The sequence below is a fragment of the Petromyzon marinus genome, chromosome 14 (genome assembly GCF_048934315.1).
Source record: "Petromyzon marinus isolate PM22_M1 ecotype Great Lakes invasive population chromosome 14, UKy_Petmar_22M1.pri1.0, whole genome shotgun sequence".
In the NCBI taxonomy this organism is placed as follows: Eukaryota; Metazoa; Chordata; class Hyperoartia; order Petromyzontiformes; family Petromyzontidae; genus Petromyzon; species Petromyzon marinus.
The window spans coordinates 3,063,170-3,085,534 of record NC_133680.1 but is presented as its reverse complement, the minus strand read 5'-3'; the positions used below and the strand labels follow the sequence as shown (position 1 = coordinate 3,085,534).

Here is a 22,365-nt window from a genome sequence, read left to right as displayed (position 1 = left end):
TACACCAAAAATGTCGCAAGATACTATGAAAGATGGATGCTTAAAATGTTTTATTTCTACATGCATATGTACAGCTTGTAAAAAAGCAGAACATGCCTGCCCACTAAAAGTAATGTACAAGCGGGATAAGGTAATGATTACACATTACATTCCTAGACTATATATACAAGCCGTCAGGATTTTTAAAGTTTTTCAAAACTGACTATTGTTCCAAGTAAAATCCTTAACGCTCACATTTCAGAACGAATGCATTGATGGTTCAAACGGCCGCACGGTCAACAGGATATCCACCATTCCATCCAGATGATGCAAACAAGTGCTATTAATTTGAACAAGCGCACAAGCATTTCATTTCATTGCCATTTTAACTACCTTTTTATAAATCTGATTTTCCACATTTAAAATTTATTTTCTACAAAAATGACATTGATTTGGAAGAAAAACATTAACTGGTCATCCGTATCTAACACAACACTCGAATCATGGCCCCGCCCCCCCCCCCCCATTCAGTTTGTGCACAAATCAACTGTCACCACACGCCAACAGTATTTCGCTCGGTTGTCAAGACCCTAACGCTAAAGTATACAGGAGGCAACACATAAGAAATATGCATCCTACTTCATCAAATGCGAGTAATTCCTTGTTCACAAGGGGACACCAAACGCGAGTTTCCCTGCCTCACAAGTCACGTTAAAAAAAACCCATTGGCTTGGCTAAAACTTTGGTACCATGGGTCTATTTAGGTTCTTTACATTTTCAATTGAGGCTTTAACTTTCCTGAATTTACCTGCAACAGGTTGTAGGCAATGTCTTGTTTCATAGGGAACGTTATTTCAAGCCCTGGGAGGTTATAGTCAATTATAATTGCCTTTCCCAGACAAAAGTGGAACTGCAAAGGCCATATATTTCAGAAGCTAACTTTGCATTAGAACGAGACTACAAATCCCACGTTTATTCCGACTCACTAATGCAAATCAGTATAAACTACATCGTGGAGTCCCTTGAAGACAAATAATGTTCCAAAGTGGTGAGGGTGTACTGCAACTTGCCAGTGTGGACACAATACCCTAAAAGCTGTTGGAAGCAGTGCAGATATTTAATGTTTTTATAAAAATGTCAACATTCCTAAAATCAAAACGATGAAAAAATTCCACCAAAATTAAAAACTGTTTCAGGATAAGCTTCTAGAACTTGGTCCAACTGTTCACCAATTGATCTCCACTTAAAACAATCTACGTAATTAAACCCAGCAAATAGGTAAATATAAATTAAACCACAATCTATTACACGGGCACATTTATTCCAAGCGTAGCCAACAATTAAAATCAATCAAGTGTTGAGGTAACAATGTTACTAACCATAACCAATTCTGAACCAAGGCAACAGAATAAACCATGAAAGACAGTAGCACGTAAACAAACGCTATGTAAGGAATATTCCATTCAGTTGGGCCTGCATTACCTGGGGGGGGGGCTGACACTTACAGGCACGTCATTGACAGGCACTGCCATGGGGCCTGTCCCACCCCTTAACAGCCGACACAGCATACCAATACCTCACCGACGCACGCGAATGATGCGCAAGGCTACTTGCGTTGCAAGCACGCCATATGCCCATCAGTAATATTTGGGCGTGTGTTTTAGACGCAGATGACAATACCGTCACGCTGACCAGCCACAACTCTTCTGCTGCCATCAACATGAACGGGTCTGGGTATAAGCGAGGCACAAAACAGGTTTATAATCGACCACTGCAGAAGTGGCTCTGTGGCAAGGGAAACTACACAATGCACCCTGAAAACACAAAGGACTAGACTAATTTCTAGATTACGCCACTTCTGTTGTTATACTTTTAAAATCTTGATTTTTTTTTTACAATTATTTGACGCAAGCCCAAGCAAATGTACAGCATAATTGATTTTTAAATCTTACCATTATACTTAGAGGTTCACTGCCTGCATAGTGCATGACGGCCAAGATCATTTGTACCTAGGCTGGGGGGGGGGGGGTTAGGAGTAATGATTGCGTGGTGGTCGGTCCTCAAAAGGAATGTAAAACCGAGCAATTGATTCTACATACAATATATACAGTTGAAAAAAACAGTGTCGTCAATGTCTTTTGAAAATACATTAAATAAAGCCATGCAAAATAGGGGGAGGGGAGCTTAAATATGGAGTGCATCTCTCGATAGCAAACGTTCCCTGTAACAGGTGGTGGGAAGTCTCTTTGGCATCCATAATGGGATTGTCATTTAAGAGTTATCACATGGCTTATTAAATAGTGAGATACTGACAAATAAGTTATGCCCTTAAATTAGACTTAACAAATCAGTCACTTGCTCAACTCTTGTCTTGGTACAAGATTGTCGGCATTTAAAAATGCAAGAAAATGACAGGACACTGCTGAAGTGAGCTGCACTGCCAAAACGATGTAGGAGTTAAACCAAAATACTGTATTCTGAGAACACTCATCACTTTATGCTCGTAAATGTCATTAACTTTACGGACTTCAGTGGGATAAATGCCAGAGGATACACATGGCCCATCTCTGCATTTCAAAGTTAGTGTAAACATGTACCTTGCAAGTTTTTAAATTAGTAAAAAAAATTCACTTGTAAAGATGGGCTGATCTGGTGAAAATTCCTGGTATGAAAAATATATGTTCAAGGCCTGCCAGACAATAATAACGTCTAATGACCAAATGCAATATCCATAAGTCGCGTTAATATAAATAACAAAACGCACCGAGTGGTAGAATCTCGCATCACAACATCCGAAACGTTTGTCATGATACCACGGGCATTGATACATGGGGGGGGGGGGGGAAATATTATTCTTGATTGCATGCAAAGTTATAAATAAGTTACGCAGCTCTTTTCTGTTTAATTATGTCCATGGCATTCAGAGTTACATGAATGTCTGATGCTACAGGAAGTTCCCTGCTCAGCTGATTGTATGTAAAAATTAATCAGCACAAGAGGAGCAGTATAGCTTTGCAATAGCTTATATTTTTCAAAGAAAAATCTACAGTTGCAATTTGGTCAATTGTACAGCTAAAAGGACCATAAAAAGCATTCCCCTCTGCAGCTTTTAGATTTCTAGCTTATCCAATGAATATGCACAACAGCTGAATGGGACACGTCTCCTGGTCTTATTTGCTTTATAAATGTAGCAGAACATCGCGTTTGCACTGAACTTCAGTGCAGACACCTAAATTGGCTGACGAGCTCTGTTACTAATACATGATTAGCTGGTTCAGATTCCTGATTGGCTCTAATACTCATTTTTCCACCGACACCCAATCAGCACCAGTATGGCCCCCCCACCCCCTCACAGTATGGGTGGGATTCTTCCCCACTGTCTGTTTTCCGTGCCAAGCCAGAACCAAACGGGAATACGCTGGCCTCAATTTATTTGAACCGGAAGCAAGCAGGAGCCATGGGCAACGTTGAATAATTATCGTTATGCGTTGTGTCAGTACACATGAACGTGCAATGATGACATCGCTCGTTCATTGTGTCATTCGGCTGCACGCCTCGAGTTCTGCAGTGGAAAGACAACCTGGCACCACCTCCTGAGCTGCAAAGAGGCGGCTTGGCGGGGCTCGGTTGTACGGTGTAAAAATAGGTATAAGGGTGCCATAGGACGGTCACATGCAATTTTCCTGTTCTTAAACATGTTTTTTTATAGCTCGGTAAATAAACACAAGCGCACAATTCCTACAGGCATGCGCCATTTTCCCATACCACAGCGTGGATGTGATCCATGTCGTACCAAACACTGGAGGCACCTGCAATTCATAGCTGTTTGTATATTGCAAACTGCAGGGAAAGGAAAAAGCACAGCCTGCAATTTAATCATTTTTCAGAATTTGGAAAATGTAGTGCTCTGTGGCATCCACAGAAGACAGTTATCAAAGTAGCGGTAAGAATACCCACAGTGTTCTGTGGTGTTATGGCCAATTGTTTTTATGCAAACATCTGCAATGGGAAAACTAAATCCAGAGTACATAAAAAAAGTTTGGTGGCATGCAGTGTTTGTGCGTTATATTGTTCAATTCCACCGTTTACAGCTGTGCATCTGCAAAAACCGTTCAGGGCCACGATACACTTGGGGCAGTTACAGGGCAATCGTGCCAGCATTCACTGGCAAGGCATTCATGGGAGTGATGGTTCTGTCTATAAAATTATTGGAGATGGTGAGGCACTGCCGGCAAAGATTGTTGGCGACGATTGCCCGAAAATGTCCCCATGTAAAATGGCCCTTAGGGCCCAACTTTGCAGAGTTGATCACAAAATGAACTCGGACCATGATGTGTGTTTTTTTCTGACATGCTGCATTGCAGCTACAAAAATGCAGGTGCCAAGGTTAGGACCAACATCCCTACAAATGAAACCTGACATTTCGCACAAACGTACCACATGTATCTGACTATTCGATTAAACTGACAAAAAAACTAGGAAAACCGAATTTGAAAGGTAAAAAAGGCTCCACATTATTTAAATAAAGGTCCTTTTCCATCCATGAACCATGTATACATTACAAATTATGGATGGCCTTAAACATTTATAAAATAGTGAAACTGTTGTCAGGAAAGTCCCACCACTCAAAGACAGTAAATTAATATCAAGTTGCAATTGAATTGAGATATCTTTGAATTATTTACAGGTGTACGTTTTTTCCCCCCAACCTTGAAAATGTTAAACGCTTCTGCACTCAACAGCTCAGTAAAGAGAAGAAAACATTTAAGTAGTTGGGATGACAGCCTTTCAAGTTCACGTCACCTTCCACACCCAGCAAATGCCAGGTGCGTCATAAGCACTGTGACGATGCATAGTCTTCCTGTCAAGGGCCGTCTTCACGAATTGACAATGTTCACCTGTTTAATAACGTGGCTTGAGTTGATTTTATACATTCAAGTAAATTTGTGTGTAGTCATTTCTGGATACATTTGTTTTTAAGTTAAATTACAAGCGTGACCAGCAGAAATTAGATCCACTGTTTTGCTCTTGTGCCAGGTGAGGGTGGTTTGGTAGGCCCTTGCCTCAGTCCTGTTGTCTTTAACTCCACTTTACAGGAGTCCGTATCCACTCTGTGATGATGAGACCAATGCTCGCGAACATCAGCAAGAACCCCGCCAAGCAAAACATTATTGCCTGTGGACAAGAAAAAAACAACACAAATTCCCTCATAAATGCTCAGGCAGTTTCTCTCAACGAAAGCCAGATAACGGCACTTGATGACATAATATTCAGATGAAAATACAGCAGTAATGTTTAATCTAATCTCAAATTCTCGTTTTTTTTTTTATACCAATGTTATTCTTATCTTGCTTCAATTCAGTTCCTGAAGAAACACCAAGCCCCATAATGCTAAAAATATACAGTACGATGTGTAAATACATTGGGTAGCTAAGATGAATGCCAAGTTTCAAGTGGCAAAGCAGTTAGCTAAGCGGGAGATACTTACGCCAATTCTTTCTTTTAGAGATTGTGTCGCCAACTTCAAGTAGAAAAGCGAAGGCAAGATGAAGATGAGCAATGTACCCGCAGATGATCCTGCATTTTTAAAAAAATGTAAATCAGTTTCCACATACACGATTGATTGGGTAAAGCGAAACCTTTGCCAATTAAACAAAGTCAACTTTTCAATAATATGTTTAAAGTTACGTTTTTAAGTAAAAGATTACTTTAACCTTAAAAAATGCACCACTTGTGTTTGAATCTAATTTTTTGTTTTAACTTGACATCTTGCCTAACAACCCACACCCATTCACCTCCACAGACCCAACATCTCCAGGTCACATACCTGGAGAGTGTGCATAAACAATTCACAACCAATTTCACTCTAAATTGTGACAACCGTTAAAATTGTGGAGGTAATCAATGTTCACAACCCTACTACCATCTATGCCACCCGCAAGAGGACGCAGCAACAAATAAAAACGGTCATGAAAAATAAAATCAAGGCACACTCACCTATGAAGCCAAAAATCTCTCGGATGGATGGCACGAAAATGACGAGCAAGATATCAAGTACCAGGAACATCATTGCGATAATAATGTGCCTCAACCAACTGAAAGTTTTGGTGTGGAAGAACAGCTCCTCGACTGAGCTCCGCATCTGCATGTGAGAATGGGAAACACCGTCGCTAACATCAGTCATCGACAGAAGCACCGCAAATCCCGACGCTTTCCAATTCACTCCCGATTCAATCCAGTCACTCGCTGGCAATCAGTCGCCTCTTGATCACTCTATCATATTTACTCGCCAACTATAAACTTCGCTCACCGATACACTCCAGACACTAACTCACCAATGGTCAGTCGCCTGCTTACTCTTCTATCCCTAATACCAACAATGTTCCCATGAATGTCACTCATTGATTCTCCCCAAGTTGAAGAGTCTGTTTATCAAACTAACCATTCATTTTGTCTCATCCATACGGTGTTCAACCACAACAATGCGGGTCACAACACTGCTCTTTCTGCTTCTTTTCTCGTGTTTAGAATCATACAATCTTGCAATATTGCTCAATTCAAGAAATATGAACCCTTATCCATTGCTCCTTGAATCGTGCCGTTTGATGCTGGCTGCTTGGCATTTTGGGCCTGTTCTCAGCAACAGCGATAATACAAAGCGGGATTGTCAGTGATCCCGGGCTCTCGTACTCTCCCCAGATCTTTTATTTCAGGACCTCAAATCGACATCTGCACAAACATCCCCTGTACCTGCCAATGCCTTATTCGCAGCCGCTGCAAAGATTCTCATCCATGCATTCAGTGCATAGCAACTTAAATATTAAGAAATTTTTTTTTTTTAAATTCTCAACTGCTCGAACTGCGAAAAGGGCACGTACCGGGAATAACACGACGGGCACAGTGAGAGTGACAGCGATGAGCACGGCAAGGCGCACGAGGAGGATGACAATACTGAAGCCGCCCAGCTTCACAAACGTGTGCAGCAGCTCTGCTTCTACGCCACCTGGCAGGGGGAAATGCGCCACCACGAGAATGAGCGACGTTATGGGAATACTGTGCACGAAGTTTCCTTTACGAAGCTCCCAGGACGTTGATGGCGAAATGTCAGAGACATGCCGAGCAACACATTCGGGAACCCGAAAGCACACGAGGTTGCTTTCCGCGTGATATCCTCATTCGTGAGTGGTGGTTTTCCTCGGGGTACTTCCAGTTTCACACCACGTCTAACACGTATTACTTGTAACTGAACAAATATCCCAATGCAGCCTCCTGAAAAAAGTTGAGACCTCGTTCTTCCTGGGTAAAATGGCCATTTTATCAGTCTTGTGCCTTGCAAGAAAATTGCATGAATTGGGAATGGATTATTTATTGCTTTCCAATTAGCGTTCGTCTTCAGAAGTATGTAATTGCCAGTATGGAAGCGGACTAGGAGCTACTCAGGAAAATCGTATTTTTTTGCTGTAATTTCAACAAGTCCCCCCCTCCTGTTTAGGCGTTTAGCCTAAACTTTCGCCGAAAACAATGCATTGCAATCTTAGTTAAAGTATTCCACTCAATTAACGCACAAAGTGAAAGCTATATCTCTCGGCAGATTATCATTCAACAAGCCAGTGTTACACCTTGCCTCATATTCAAGCAGCACATTTATAAACTCAGCTCCCGTGGCTTTAATCCTTACCATAAAATGTTAAGTAGCCGAAGATTGCCGTGAGCAGGTACATTCCAAGCATAGCAAACATGGATATGTTGGAAACTTGTTGCATTTTCTTCTGGGTGGGTCTGCAAAATAAGAGGCATCATGGTCAGGGGCTAAACTAGAAATCCCCCCAAAAAAAACAAACTTGACATAAATACCGTGACAATAGCATCCACACCTACGCTGGGAATTGCTGTGAAATCACGAATAGTCAAACACTAGATGAGATTATAAAGTTAATTTTCAAGAAGACCTGAGCCACTAATGTCAGAATACAATGTGATTACAAAAACGTTTGAAAGGATAAGTACGGAAAACGCAACCTATACATCAACGCAAAGCAATTCCAAAATACGCATTTATTTCGCTATGTGGTCCTGGAGCTGCATGGGCCCGTGCAGGGTTCTTACTCCTTGAGCTCCATGTAGATTGGCAGGATCTCTGGATGAGCCACGAAAGCAAACGTCAAGATCGGGATGGTGTACGCCGTCTGCGACGTGCAAAACACACACGCAGCCGCATCTTTAGCAAAGCATTCGGAGAAGCTGGACCCATCGCAAACCAAACGATTTATAAAACTTATTTTAAGTAGCCGCTCGAATACGCAACGCCACCAACGCAGCCCTTCCACACGCTCACCTTGAAGTTGAACAATCCGAGAGAAATGGGGCAGGTGCCATCCAGCGTCTCATTGACGCGAGTGTCGTACGTGAATGTGTACACTTCAGTTTGGTTCGCCGTGGTTACTACCCAGCAGTATATCTGGAACTTCTTGATGACGATCTGGAACATGATACAAAAATGCACACCGGACATCAAACGGCTCATCGGGTGACTGCTTCAGTATGGCATATAAATTGCACATTTGAGTCAGAAATGCAATCTAGGCATTGGCGAATAGATTCTTGAATCTTAACGCCGAATTCCAACACTTCATTGAACCTCTGGGGCGAGATGTTCAAGAATTATATGCTAAGGCGATCACAACATCATTACGCTATTGCACTTGTGAGAACAGTAATTGTGATTGGACATGACAACACCTTGCTGCACTTACCACAATGAGAAAGAAAACCATGCAGGCCAGAGAGAAGCTGCTGGTGTACCCAAGCAAGCCTGCAAGGCAAGTTCAGAATACATTCCATTTGTGATTGTAGGCTCCCATCATAAGCGGCTAGCAGAGACAATCTGCCACTTTGTGAAGTCACTCAAAAGTAAAACAATGTTATGCACTTAAAAAAAAGTTGCTAGTGTGTATGTTGAACTTCTTTCGCACCATAGCGTAGTCAACCATGCTAATCAGAGGTGAGCACAAGGCACAGGCCTAAAATGTCAAGCAGCCATCAACAGTGATATTGAAGGTTTAATAGTTGAGTTAATACGTTTCTTGAATTGAGCAAGGTTATAAGGTAATGGGAAAGGGGACAATGGGATGGAATTTAAACGTCGAACAGTGCAAAGAAGCGAAAAGAGAAGTATTGAGACCTGTAGTCTGGTGGTTTAACACTTCACAGATGATGCAAAAAAGTCAGTCTCTGGTACTTAAAATCCTCAACAGAGAAAGCAAGGAGTGAAGTTCATGGAAACATCAACTATGGTGACTTTACTACGTGACTTTACCGAAAGAACCAAAGAAGATAGAAGAGTGATGAAGACGCAACTGACCGTGGGTGAGCGAGTGACCAAAGTGAATAAGTTCTCGATCATCAATTGATGCAACTACCTGACTTTACAGTGCTTTGTCAATTCACCGTTGGATCAAGGACCCCCCCCCCCCCGCTCAGTGTTGATCATGGAATTGTTTGACCATATTTCACCAGTGCGGGTTGGGTGGAGGGAGGGGGGGGGCACCCTGGGGGAGCCGTTAATCGTTTCAGATCTCACTCGCCACCCTGAGGTAGCTGTAGTTGGGCATCAAGCTCAGGGTCACCAGATTGTTGGTGCATTTTACTGCACCACCACTCCACCCGGTACAAAAATGTGTGCAGCAATGTTTAAATTCTGGAATAAATGTGCATTCCTCAAGCAAGCTTTAGAGTTAACATTTTTACAATTCTCAATATTGTATCGTCTTCCATAAATGCAAAAAAATATACCTTTACACGCAAACAAGCAGTGGCACTCACCGATGTTTTTAAGTGAACACAATGGGAGAATAACCAGAAATCCAACGATTATCACCAGTACGTTTCCATTCAACAAATACTGTACACTGCAGGGGGAAAAAAAAACCATAGAACAAGACATCAGGAAAATGCTGCTGTTATTCAATATTAACAAATATATTTAAGTGTGAAACTTGGAATAACATCCAAGTAAACTTACAAAAGGTTACCTTATGGGATGACACTCGGTTTACTGAGACACAACAAACATTCAACATAAACAGATACACCTGGAGATAGAATCCTCGCCATACAAAAAAGTCGATACCAACGTTTGTTTAGTCAAAGCACGCACGTCATGGCACCCCTGTGTCAACAACAAACAAAACTCTGAAGTATGACCATGGCCTCGAAGACTATGCTCTGGCCCAAAAGGAAGAACATTCTCCTTTTTTCCCACAAAGCAATATCTTCTAACACACAATTGCACAGCATATATCCAAGGGGACAACAGGAGAAAGACAAATGCAAAAACATCCATTCAAACAAATTGTGTCATCAGTTTAAATGTATATAAAAACGGGAGGTGGTGAGTAATGTAAATAAGTGGGTGGTGTTCGGGTGATACGAGGGAGCATGTCCATTGTGAACGCTACAAAAAAAATGAAGCCAGTCGATAAAATAATATTCCTAGGTTATCCGTTGAAACCATTACAGTAATATCTTTCTATCCATTGAACCTATGATCACATTTAAGTATTTAACCTATTATTAACTAAGTGGGGGGGGGAATAAGGGATGATGGAGGGGGGGCAGGGAGGGGGTTGCCAGGAAACCATTTTGGGAAGATAGTCTGAGATTCCTCTAGGAGGGTACCTAAGACGGCACCCATACTTTGACAAAACATTACCTCCTTCCATCTTAGTTGGGTACCCGGGACAATTAGATGTTGTAGACAACACCATCTACCATTCGTTAAGATAATATCCGTGAAGAAATTTGTAATGGATCTCTCTCAACGGGGCTGTAAGATGTGGAGGGGATTTTTTTCACATCTCTTATCTCTCCTCATTTGTTGGGAGAACGTCCTAGGATGATAAAAACTGATCTGGACATTTCATTTCTTGAATGGTGACAAACAGGAAGGCCCACTCTACCCTATCAAACGCCTGTTTTCCGTCAAGGATTACTGCATACGATTGCGTCGATTGGTGACCAGGCAATGCCTCTCTCCCTTTTATGATCCCCTTTTGGGGAGGTTGTATTAAGTCAAAAAGGATTCCTTCCAGTTTAGGTGATTGAGCTTTAGTAAAGATGTGATGGTCAACGTTCAACAGCGAGATCGGCATATAGCCCCTATCTTGTCAGATCTGCACCTCCCTTGTGGACCAGTGTTATTTTTGCTTTCTTCATTTAGGGAGGTAGCATGACCTTCTTTACGGGGTCTGAGAGGGTCTGGCAGAGGTTTGAGTAGAGCCCATGGTCTTGTAAAACCAGACCTGGGAGACCATCTGGCCCAGTGTCTTCATTAAGTTTACCAAGTTATAGTCGAACGTTCTCCTTTTTCAACGGTTTTACTTAACTTGATTCCAGTGTCGTGGTCAAATCTTGTAATCAAAAGTTAGTATATTTCCTGTTGTCCAATCAATTCCAAATTTTGTACACGTACTCAGATCCGGTGACAATGCATGCCTGGCATCAATTAATCAATAAAATCGCTACTTTAAAGCAATTTACATTTTGTATGGACGCCTTATTATTTATATATATTTGTGTAGGTAAAACACCACGGTCCCTAAACTTTCGATTCGCCACGCCAAAGAAGCAGGCGCCACGTGTTTCAGGCGTGCACGCTCCGTGTGATCGAGTTACGGAAGTAATCAATCAATTCAAGTAAGCGTTGATGTGGGAGCCGGCGCCACACCTATGACATACTTCTCAACCGTGAGTAAGTTGTTAATAAAACCGTTGTTTTAAAAAAAAACTTTTATAAAGGAGTTTATTTAACACTATTTCCTGCACCGACCAGAATTCTCAGGATCAATGCTCAGACCAAGCCAAATCCAGCTGAGGCTCAGATCCAACAAGACCAAACGCAAAGGTGACACCACGTGCTGCTCTTGTGTACACTTGTCGATACTGGTGTGCACACACAACTACTATCATCGTGGCTAAAAGCAGCATCGCTGGGCTTTCCTGGAGGGGATTTCTTATTTATCAAATTACTTCACATTTCGCCATGACACGGTATTTCTCAATGAAGATGGATACTACGAATGTTTGATCTACTGGTCTATATTGCAGGTAATTTTCAATGTTTTCAAAACATTGCACGTTGAAATACAACCCAATAATTTTGGCCAACCAGCCAAACCAGTCCCGTCGCTTGAAATATTCAGTTTGTTCGCACTAAGTAACAAATGTAAATAACTGTGCGACCATTTGAAGCATTCAAATTAATATCACACACATTCGCCATGACAATGCATGATGACGTACATTGTGCTTTGTTGTTCCACTGGTGCATTTAGCAGCGATTTTAAAACTTCTGGCATCTCGTACTTTACGATGTAGAGGTAGCTTGACATAGCTGTGGAAGAAAAAAAAATTGTTGCTCGGCTTCTTAACGACCTTTGCAGCAAAAGCGTGCATGTCATTCGGATTAATGCTGTAGAACAGAACATGTCCAGTGCGTTGCATATTCATTGGTTAAAAAAACTAATTTTCTGAATTATTTATAAGAAATTTTCCAATAACTTTGGAAAAGCCCACTGCGCATGCCTGCCACCAAGGGTAGCATTTGAAAGCGCTTTACATATAAAAGATCTACTTACCACCAATGTTCTGCAACATGATTGCCGCAGCTGCTGCAATCTTTCCTACATGCTTGTATGCCAGAAATCCCAATTGCTCATACGACTTTGTACCTATAACAAAACACGTGTGAAGCACAGACGTCATATTTTCATTAAAATTATCATTAAAAATTAGTCACCAAACTTCTCTATATCCATGTACAAAACCCTTAACTTTCATTACTTGTGTTAACTTTTTGGCACCCCACCCCATTCCCACACATACGTCGAAGTGCACTTCACCCCAAAAAAACCATATCAGTGAGAGAAGAAATCAATAGCAGATGCCAACCTTAAGCAGCCAAGTCACTGGGACTTCAGGCTTTACAAAGGACATGTGGCAGCAATATGGAAAATTCTAACCTGAAGACGATGTTTACAGTGAAGCGCTTTAAATGGCATTGATAGCCGCCTACAGAGTTTTGCTTTCCAAAATGGGACGTGCAATGTTTATGGTCGCACTACAAATTAAAACCCAGCGATGTACATACCAACTATAGACAATTATGCTCATTCATTAAAATTATTCTCACCAGGTGAGCGCCCGTCGTGAAAAAAAGCATCTTATTTTAAATATAAACCTACTTCAATAAAATAAGGACAAACTGAACTATAAAATTACAGCTTCTGTAATTACATCACAAGCTAGTTTTAAGCCCAGGGGCTGATGAAGAGAAAATTAAATAGGCTAGTTCTTAGTGTTCGCATGTTGCATATCACCTTGGCCTTGTCAGGCACCAATGGCCTCCAAAAACATGGAGGATGTACTTAATGGGCAGTAATCAACTTTGAGAGGACAGTCTGTGCAGTACGAGTACACTCCAGGAAAACACAAATGGAAGTTCAAGGGGGCTAATTGAGACACTACAAGCTTCATGGGGGTCTTGAGAACAGTGCTTGTTTGTGGCCACGAGATCCACTGCTACAGTAGGAGTGGATCGAACACAGCGTCTGAATTCTCAACATCTTAAGAAAATTTGGCGGTGGTATAAAATTTAAGAAAAAATAAGCGTAAAAAAAGATAGGCAGGAATTTAACAAATTTGAAATAAACTACTGAGATCAGTTTAAGAATGGCCAAGTACACATTTAAATTGAACTGTGATAAAATAATGTCCACAAAAAGTGTTGCAATTGTACTGTGTTGTTTCACACAGTGCTGCATTTATGTCTCAGGCTCGGAATCTTAAATATGTACAGTCCATAATACTTAAGACAAGACACTGTACTAATGTGTATTACAAAAAAGGACATGTAAAGTTTTATGGCACAATCGCAGCGGTAGAACGTTACAAGGTTTCTTTTTTTAGTATGAACTAAAACTATTAACTTCCTCGCCCGGTATACAGGTCATACATTCGATCCCGATGCCTGGATATTTGGAGTCTGCATGTTTTCCCCATGGTTGCGTGGATTTTTCTCCCAGACCTCCGGTTTTTCCCCTCCACATTTAGAAACATGCATTTAGAGTATTTGGCTGATATCCATTTCCATGTGATAAGCCACTTCATCGAGCGATCATTTCTGTCCAGGTTGCTTCTGAAAGAGCTATACAGCTCAGTGGGCCTTACCTGCTAAAATAAACAAAAAATTAGTTTATACAACTAATGTAATAAAAAGCGTAAAGGCCACGCACCTGCCGCATGCGACGTTTCCAGCAGTAGATGTACAGAGTAGCAGGACATCACAGCAACTGCGAATAGTAAAACTCTGCAGGCAAACACACACCAAAAGGCAACGTTAATTAGTAGGGTGCACCACACACGTACTCCATGTTAACGTTTATATGTACACCAAGTGTGCGAGGCTAAAAAGCAAATGCTTGTGGGACGAAACAAATTGATTGGGTTTTTTTTTCTAATGGTCATGCTAAGATGTGATAAGGTCTGTTAAATTTACATGGGAATTTTCATCTTACTCGTTTGGCACTGACCAAACTGGACACACAAGTTCCCATAAAAAAACCCTGGAACATTAAAACACACATCCACATTACTGTGTTAAAATTAAGCTCTGGGAAGTCCAAATTTGAGCTCAACAAAAATGTGACATCTTTACAAGACTTCATGGGACCACTTTTGCCAGTACCAAAATATGAGAATAGGTTTTCCCCTTTTTTCTGGCAACAAAACAGGTGTTAAAATGTTAAAACACCAAACTGAAACCTTTTACAAGGAATCATGCAGCAATGATTCCTTATCAAAGGTTTCAGTTTGGTGTTTTAACGTCTTTAAAAGACTATTACAAAGTCTGCCTTTGCATCTGCCATGTGTTCAGACGTATGGCCACTTCAGTAATTTTATGTACAACACAATACTGTTTCGATTTAAAGCTTTCGTGACTCCAGGATTCATCTTCTTGGTTCTTTTGAAAGAACCAAGACAATGCTAAGTCTCCGAGCCAGAAAGCGACTTGAAAACACAACTCGGTAATTTCTTCCTGGCTGTTTATAAACACTTGACTCCACATGCAAAACAAAACATTCCAAAGAATTAAGTGCTCTAATCCGCAGCAGCCTTAAATGGTTAATTGGTCAGCATATCTGGAAAAAAATGCCACCTAGTCATGACAGAACTCAAAGTTATAGCTCGCACAAATTACACTTCAGAAAATCGGACGTGGGCTACACTTGCTGCAGTTGGGATAGGTCAGATTTTCCACTCATATGGTAAAAGTTTTCCCTGTTGTGGGCCTCCACTGCCACGGCATCGTTAAGGAGCCACTGGGCATGCAGATTAAGCAGCGGAACGTGGCCAGATTCCAAACCAAAAAACAGGCACTCGCATTTACCTAAACTAGAATATTCCTACATTACCCAATTATAATTACGTCTAGGGTTTATGAAGTCACACCCCCAGTTCGGTTACAGGCTCGCACACGAAAAAGGCAAAGTTAGAAGGAACCCAAACGTAAACACGCATACAGACATTACTCAACAAAAGAAGCATTTGTTAGGAATACCAAATATGCCCAACTTGGTAATGAATACAGATTTGTCTTCTAGTGTGCCAAGATATTCAACGGCCCTCATAAGCGTTGCTTTGAAAAGGAACCTAACATGTCATCTTGGGTACTGTGCAGTAATGTACTTGGAATGTGTAGCACTGGCTTCGTTTGTGCATTGGAGCTGTGGAAAGTGAAATCACTAAGTTTATCCAAATAATATTAAAAATTCAGCCATACGAGGCTGCATGTGATAACCTTGCCTCTACCTATGCACTGTAACAAGCTTGGTCGAATTTACACCCTCAACATTGCAAATGAACGCCCCCATCGTGGGCCTCTCAGGACACGAGTCAACAAACTCAAGGATTCCTTTAAAGTATGTTTAAAATAATAGTAATTTCAACTTGTAACGCACACAGCCTTCACACACTCCTGTAGTGAATGACTCAGAGGTGTGAGGAACCAGTCAAGCAGGAAGGCAGCCACACAATTAGCCTAGCACTAACAATTGCTCAAGCTCTGTCGTCCTCGATATATTAAGGTGTTATCGGCCAAATAATAAGTGTTTACATATGGGAGGAAACCAGATCACCGGAGAAAACCCACGTGTGCGAGGGGGAAACACTATACCATCCAGATGGAACAAGTGGAGACCACATTTTTGCTGTACTGCCTTCTCGCGGCAAATCAGGGCATCCACACCTTGATGTCCACGGGGAAAGGTGTTCCATAAACATTTGTGTTATTTTATTTTATCAATTTATTATTTTATTCTCATTCTACGTGACTTTACCGAAAGAACCAAAGAAGATTTGTGCCATCCACCAAACCTCGTCTTCACAGGTTTGGTGGATGCAGTCACCACCGCCCGGCTAGCAATTTACTTTCCTCAACATCTGACGCAGCTGTCGTCTTCCCCACGTAGTTTTTGGATTGCGAAAGATGTTTCTACAAATAGTCAAAGACATTTCACGATAGCTGATTGTGTAACGATTTAAAGGCATTGCATCCTGAAGGTAGTGGAAAAAAAATCTATATATTTACCTAAGGTCATGCTCTCCACACTAGCTCTGTAAATTATTTTCCCCCCAAGTTTAAAACAGGTCACTGCGTGTACAATGTACATATTTAAAACTATCCAATAGTTGCAAAGGTAAATACAGCATGAACTTTGTATCTAACAAGTGCCCTTCTATTATAAATTGTTCATTTTTTTCAGGACTTCGCATTGTGTGCGCGTTTCATGGTGCTGCCTAAAAGGGAACTCATTGAAACAAGGGCCAAATCAAACTGTTGGTAGAGCTTTGAAATCGCAGTGTCTATTTTTTCACTTAACAAAAAAATCGCTTATAATATGTTACATCTGGGCTTTAAAGTCTTGCTTCGATGCTTGCCTGTCGACGTGTCAGGAAGTCGAATTTGTGGGTGTGGCGCGATGGAAGAGCGTGGCGAGGGGGGTGATGCGAGGGAGGTGCGTGGTATTTTTTGCAGTGTTAGAAGGGAGGAAAAACCGAAGTTCTGCCAAGATACCCTAGAGAAATAAAAACACATACAACCGATTCGGTCACTTAAAAGCAAAAGACTGGTCCAAGAATAATTTTTGGCTATAAAAACAAATTATGGGGTTTTTTTTCCTTGTTGGCATTCTCATGAGATGCGCTTAACAAACGACGCTTGAATTTACTGTAACAAAAAAGGCAAAGTACCCCTATATTATTCGTCCATTATTTACAATATGTATACACAATATAAATTTGATACCGCATCATTCATGCCAATTGCATCACACAACACCGTACATTAATTGTGGGCCAAATCCACATCAGTGAATGTATATTACAAAACTTTGACGCGTTAACGGGCGTGCTCATAAATAGTGCAGATACAAAATTAGGCTTTGTTGTACAAACACAGACATCTGGTACTCACACAAATAAAATTATTCCAGTATTGGCCATGGCGTACGACAATCCCAAAATGCCACTGCCCATAATGGCATTACTCAAGTTGAAAATTGACATGCCATATGATGTCTTGCCTTCATGGACCTAAATGGACAACACAGAATATAAATTATACTCTTCCAATGTATTTGAATTGTAACACAGCATACTTTCCACTGGTAGTTATACATTACATTGCTAATACAGAGCAACCAGCTTCAACCGTTTAAATAGAAATGCCACGTGCACAGTACACACCATGATGGCAGGCAATAGACAATCATTAATCGATTCAGACAAAGTAACAAAGAATCACGTGGAAATGATTAGCAACACCCCCAACTTGACCGTACTAAAATTAGCCTTCAAGCAACATGTCACATTCATTAGCAGTGCAAAGAATAGCACACAGTTAATCTACCTCGGCTCAACGAGCTATTTTCACTTTCACTTTATTTTCACAGCCAAAAAATGTGCCACGTGGGAGTGAAAATAATTTACAAAGGAACAGTAACGCTCAGAGTGAACGTAAATCTTTCAAGAATCGCGCAGCGTTGGTTAATCATACATTGTGACATTAATTTTGCAACAGCTACGTGCTGAGCAATTGACACGTCTTAAGGAAGCAGGAGAGCAAGCCGGATTTTTGCCAAATCCGTGTGAGTTTTACCAGGCACTCTGGTTCCCTCTCATGTACAGTCTAAAGAAAATATTCCAAGGCGATGACCAAGCATTCCAAAGCAACACCCTCCTGAAAAACATGTAGACGTACAGAGGATTGCTATGTATGAACACAAACTTTATGGGTTTTTTTAGACTCGTTCTGTCTTGAATCTCACCTGGTGCTTCTTTGAATGCACCTTTCCATCATGGTGGATGAAATTCTCTCGTTCTGTATCAACCTGGTCATCATACTGGCTGCAAGAGGCAAATAAAAACGTTATATCACAAAACACAAAGAATGACATAACACATTCAGCCACACCTGCAGCTTGTGGGTTCAATTGCCAGGTGTACATGCGGACCAACTTACAGCAAATATATTGCGATGTTACATACCAAATAGGGCAGCACATTGCCTCAATGCCCAGGCATGCAAGGTGTGTGTTCTTACCTCGCAGTTGCGATGGTTACGTTCTCGGAGTCTATTATCCGTGGCTCGCCAATCCCATCGCTGCTGTCGCTATCGCTGCCATTTGGAATTCTGACGTGGTTCCCAAGTTCCATCTCTCCGGACATCTTCTCCGAAAGTATCTCTTCTTTCAGAATTCCGCCAAAAAAACCGTTCGAAAGTATTTAATAACGTTCAGTTCTCCTTTCGGGGATGTCGATTTATTTCAAGAGAATGCTGGCGCTGTTGGAGGTCCAAGAAATTCAACTTTAATGACATTAGCGGCGGGCTACATATAAAGTACCTCTTGTTCATGTACAGTACAACACACGTTCACTACTTATACGTGACTGTAATAATGGGTTTGGAGAATAAAGTTGTCAGATTTTTAGTCCGTTTTTATATCACCCCAACGCCTACTCTCGTGAAAGTTTCCACGAGTGGGAAGGAGGGGGGGGTCTTACATTTGCGGTCATAATGGACTACGAAAATACCAGAGTATTTTAGGCACTGACAAAATAATTCATGACATTGTGTACCACACAGCAGAAAAAAATATCCAAGTTGTGCCTAACTTGCTTAATGTGAACAGCTCAATCAACAAAAATCACAGGTCAGCGAAAACTGACGCACCCGTAGGTCAAAGTGGCTTGAGTAATGATTATGCATGACGAGTCTCAACAAAGATTTTGTTTAAAGCTGCGATAAGAGATATCAGTAAATGAGCCATTGTTTCAATTTAATAAATGTGACGTGTGTGCATTACTGTCATTTATGACTTTAAACAGTCTGAAAATAAACCCAAATATAGTTATCCGTGAATATACACAAAGTTTATGCAAAGTTGCCAATGATAGCTGTAAATTACAAATCAAGTACTTGTATTACTCAGAATATTAATTATAAAATAGGTCTGCGTTATCTATAAGGTGAGAAACACAAAGTAATTATAAGTAACGCCACAATATTCCTAAACCCATGTTAAATAATAAGACGCCTGGTGAGTAATGAATGAGAAGGGGCCGAGGGAGATTCTCTCGCAACTCGCTTATCGTGTTGGGGCTCTCCTAACAGGTGTCGTGAACAAGCAATTGCAGGACTGCACCTTTAACATTAACCTCGTTCACATTTTAAAATCGTGGCAATTTATATATATTCACAAACAACACTGGGTTGCGTTTGGAATGTAGCAAAAGGACGCCAGCACTCCCAATACTACAACATTAAAGTATTATCGCCTGACCACATTATTACCTCTTCTTCACTTTACAATTACACGCAAAATATAATAATTATATACAGTAGTCGCATTCGCTGGCATTGTAACCACCATCAAGCGGCACACTCCACCCCTTTGCCCTCGTGTGTGAGGCCACATTTAACAAGAGCACTTTAAGGACATAGAATATCCAACGTTTAATTAAAAAAAAGACGGCGGCGATGGCGATGGTTTCTGTTTGTTGACGTTAAATTTTTATTTAAAGCTTTCGTGACTGCAGGGAATTCATATTTTTTGTCTCTTTCGGTAAAGTCACCACGTAGAAGGGAAACATTATTATTTCATCGTTTCCCTTCTACGTGACTTTACCGAAAGAACCAAAGAATATGAATTCCCTGCAGTCAAGAAAGCTTTAAATATAAAATGTGTTGACGTTGTTTCGGTAACGAACGTCAAGGCCGGCTTGGTTACGGCGCCTGTGCGTGCGTGCGGCGAGCCGCGTGTCGCCTGCAACCACGGCTAGGGATTGCATCAGCCACGGCCATGTGGCGGCGGCACCCTCACATTGATTTCCTCATAGAGCGCTGAACAACACCAAAAAAAAGACTTTTAAGCCTGAACAGACTTTTGGTGGTGCTGTTAGCGAGCGACGATGAAGGCCGACACGGAACAAGAGGGAGCAGAACCACGCCCGGCCGCCTTTGTCTCCCCGGTGCCGATGGGCTAGACACGCACCGAACCGGCAACTCATTTGAGGCCGAGTTAACCCCTGGAAGGTTCACGATTTGGTTAATTTAATCGTCGGCGGTGTTGGTGGCCGTGAGGGGGACTCGAGCAGGGTTCCGCTTCGCGCAGTGTCGCGCTAAGCGAAGCGCCACCGCTCTCCGCACCTCTTCCCCCAATATCATAACTTTTCCCGCCCAAATAAAAAAACCAACACCCTCGTGTGCGAGTCGTCAAACGATTAATCGAAAACTCTTAAAAACCGCCGCCGTTTTAAAAAAAAACAAATGTTTTGGCGACTCAAAATAAAGGCAAATTAATTACGAATTAAAACTTGCTCAACGCTCTTCAAACTCCTTACTTACCTCAGTGGGGAGGTGGTCGGCAAACTTTACAAACGCAGACGCGGGTTTTTTTTGCCCAGGGTGATGGATATTCGTCCCTACAGTAATAGTACGTATTAGCACACTTTGAGAAGAGAGTGCACCGGAGTTTTGCGTACGACGAGCAGAGACGCTAGAAAGCGGCTTGGTTTGTGCGTGTTGCATACGCTAAATGACACACAGAGAGAGAGAGAAGGTATCGCGTGCGTTGTTAGTGGGTGACACGACCTCAAGTCGAACGCCCTCTGTCGTGACTGGAAGCGCCTTACAGTGGCAAGCGGCGTTCTATAGGGCAGAGCCCACGTGACGTCTCTAAATACACCCCCAAATAGTAACACCCCCCCCACACACACACTACTTTTATTATTTATTATTATACGTTAACTTTCATTAGTAACGACACACAACGAACGATCGCGTTTAGACGCTTGCTATTATTTTTTTTATATATCTTACAAGGGGAGACCCTCATCGTCGTCATCGCGGTGGTTATGAGATGTTAACTACCTCGCCAGATGTACAGGAGGTCGTGGGTTTGATCCTGATACTGACGATTCCTGCTGTATATTTGGAGTTTGCGTGTCTCTCTCTCATCATCATCATCACGGTGGTTATGAGATGTTAACTACCTCGCCTGATGTACAGGAGGTCGTGGGTTTGATCCCGATACTCACGATTCCTGCTGTATATTTGGAGTTTGCGTGTCTCTCTCTCATCATCATCATCATCACGGTGGTTATGAGATGTTAACTACCTCGCCTGATGTACAGGAGGTCGTGAGTTTGATCCCGATACTCACGATTCCTGCTGTATATTTGGAGTTTGCGTGTCTCTCTCATCATCATCATCACGGTGGTTATGAGATGTTAACTACCTCGCCTGATGTACAGGAGGTCGTGGGTTTGATCTCGATACTGACGATTCGTGCTGTACATTTGGAATTTTCATGTCTCTCTCCCCGTGGTCGGGTGGAATTTATCTTCGTATTCTCCGGGTTTTCCCCTCCACATTTAGAATCATGAGTTTAGAGTATTTGGCTGCTTAAAAAATAGAAATGTCACGCGATAAGCCACTTCGTTGAGCTATCATTTGTGGCCGGGTCGCTTCTGAAAAAAATAACTATATGGTTCAGTGGGCCTTGCCTGGTAAAATAAATAAGTTTACAGTTTAGTTTGTTCTTGTTCCACAATGTTCGTGTCGTTTCGCTGTTTCCTCAGTTGAAGGAGCACCAGACTACATTTACCTAGAAGGTTCATATAGTATGGGATGCATGGCCACAATTTCTCTACCATTGCTTAGATTTATTATCTCTATGGGTGTATATGTAAGGCTGGGTCTATATTAATCTAATGGGTATCTATGTATCTATATAAGTCTTTATGTATCTCTGAGTCTGCGTTTGCTAC

General features: G+C 41.6%; 1 protein-coding gene across 1 annotated transcript; it reads right to left on the bottom strand.

Annotated features, from left to right (window-relative positions):
- Positions 1–32: 32 nt before the first annotated feature.
- Positions 33–21,244, bottom strand: LOC116942423 (sodium-coupled neutral amino acid symporter 2-like). Its single transcript, XM_032954336.2, has 16 exons — positions 20,942–21,244; positions 18,638–18,877; positions 18,363–18,441; positions 17,510–17,628; positions 14,271–14,344; positions 12,615–12,707; positions 12,280–12,370; positions 9,802–9,887; positions 8,733–8,791; positions 8,315–8,458; positions 8,086–8,165; positions 7,658–7,758; positions 6,858–6,982; positions 5,977–6,121; positions 5,468–5,556; positions 33–5,154 (listed from the first exon to the last, which is right to left on the bottom strand). Exons 2-16 carry the CDS (start codon positions 18,760–18,762, stop codon positions 5,059–5,061), a joined length of 1,506 nt encoding a protein of 501 aa, XP_032810227.1. The 5' UTR covers positions 18,763–18,877; positions 20,942–21,244; the 3' UTR covers positions 33–5,058.
- Positions 21,245–22,365: the final 1,121 nt, after the last annotated feature.

Coding starts and splice junctions, on each gene's coding strand:
- LOC116942423 (XM_032954336.2), bottom strand. CDS start 18,762: ATGTCCGGAGAGATGGAACTTGGGAACCACGTCAGAATTCCAAATGGC. Junction 17,629..18,362: donor TGCATTCAAAGAAGCACCAG/GTGAGATTCAAG, acceptor TTGTCCATTTAG/GTCCATGAAGGCAAGACATC. Junction 12,708..14,270: donor GGAAACGTCGCATGCGGCAG/GTGCGTGGCCTT, acceptor GTTTTGTTATAG/GTACAAAGTCGTATGAGCAA.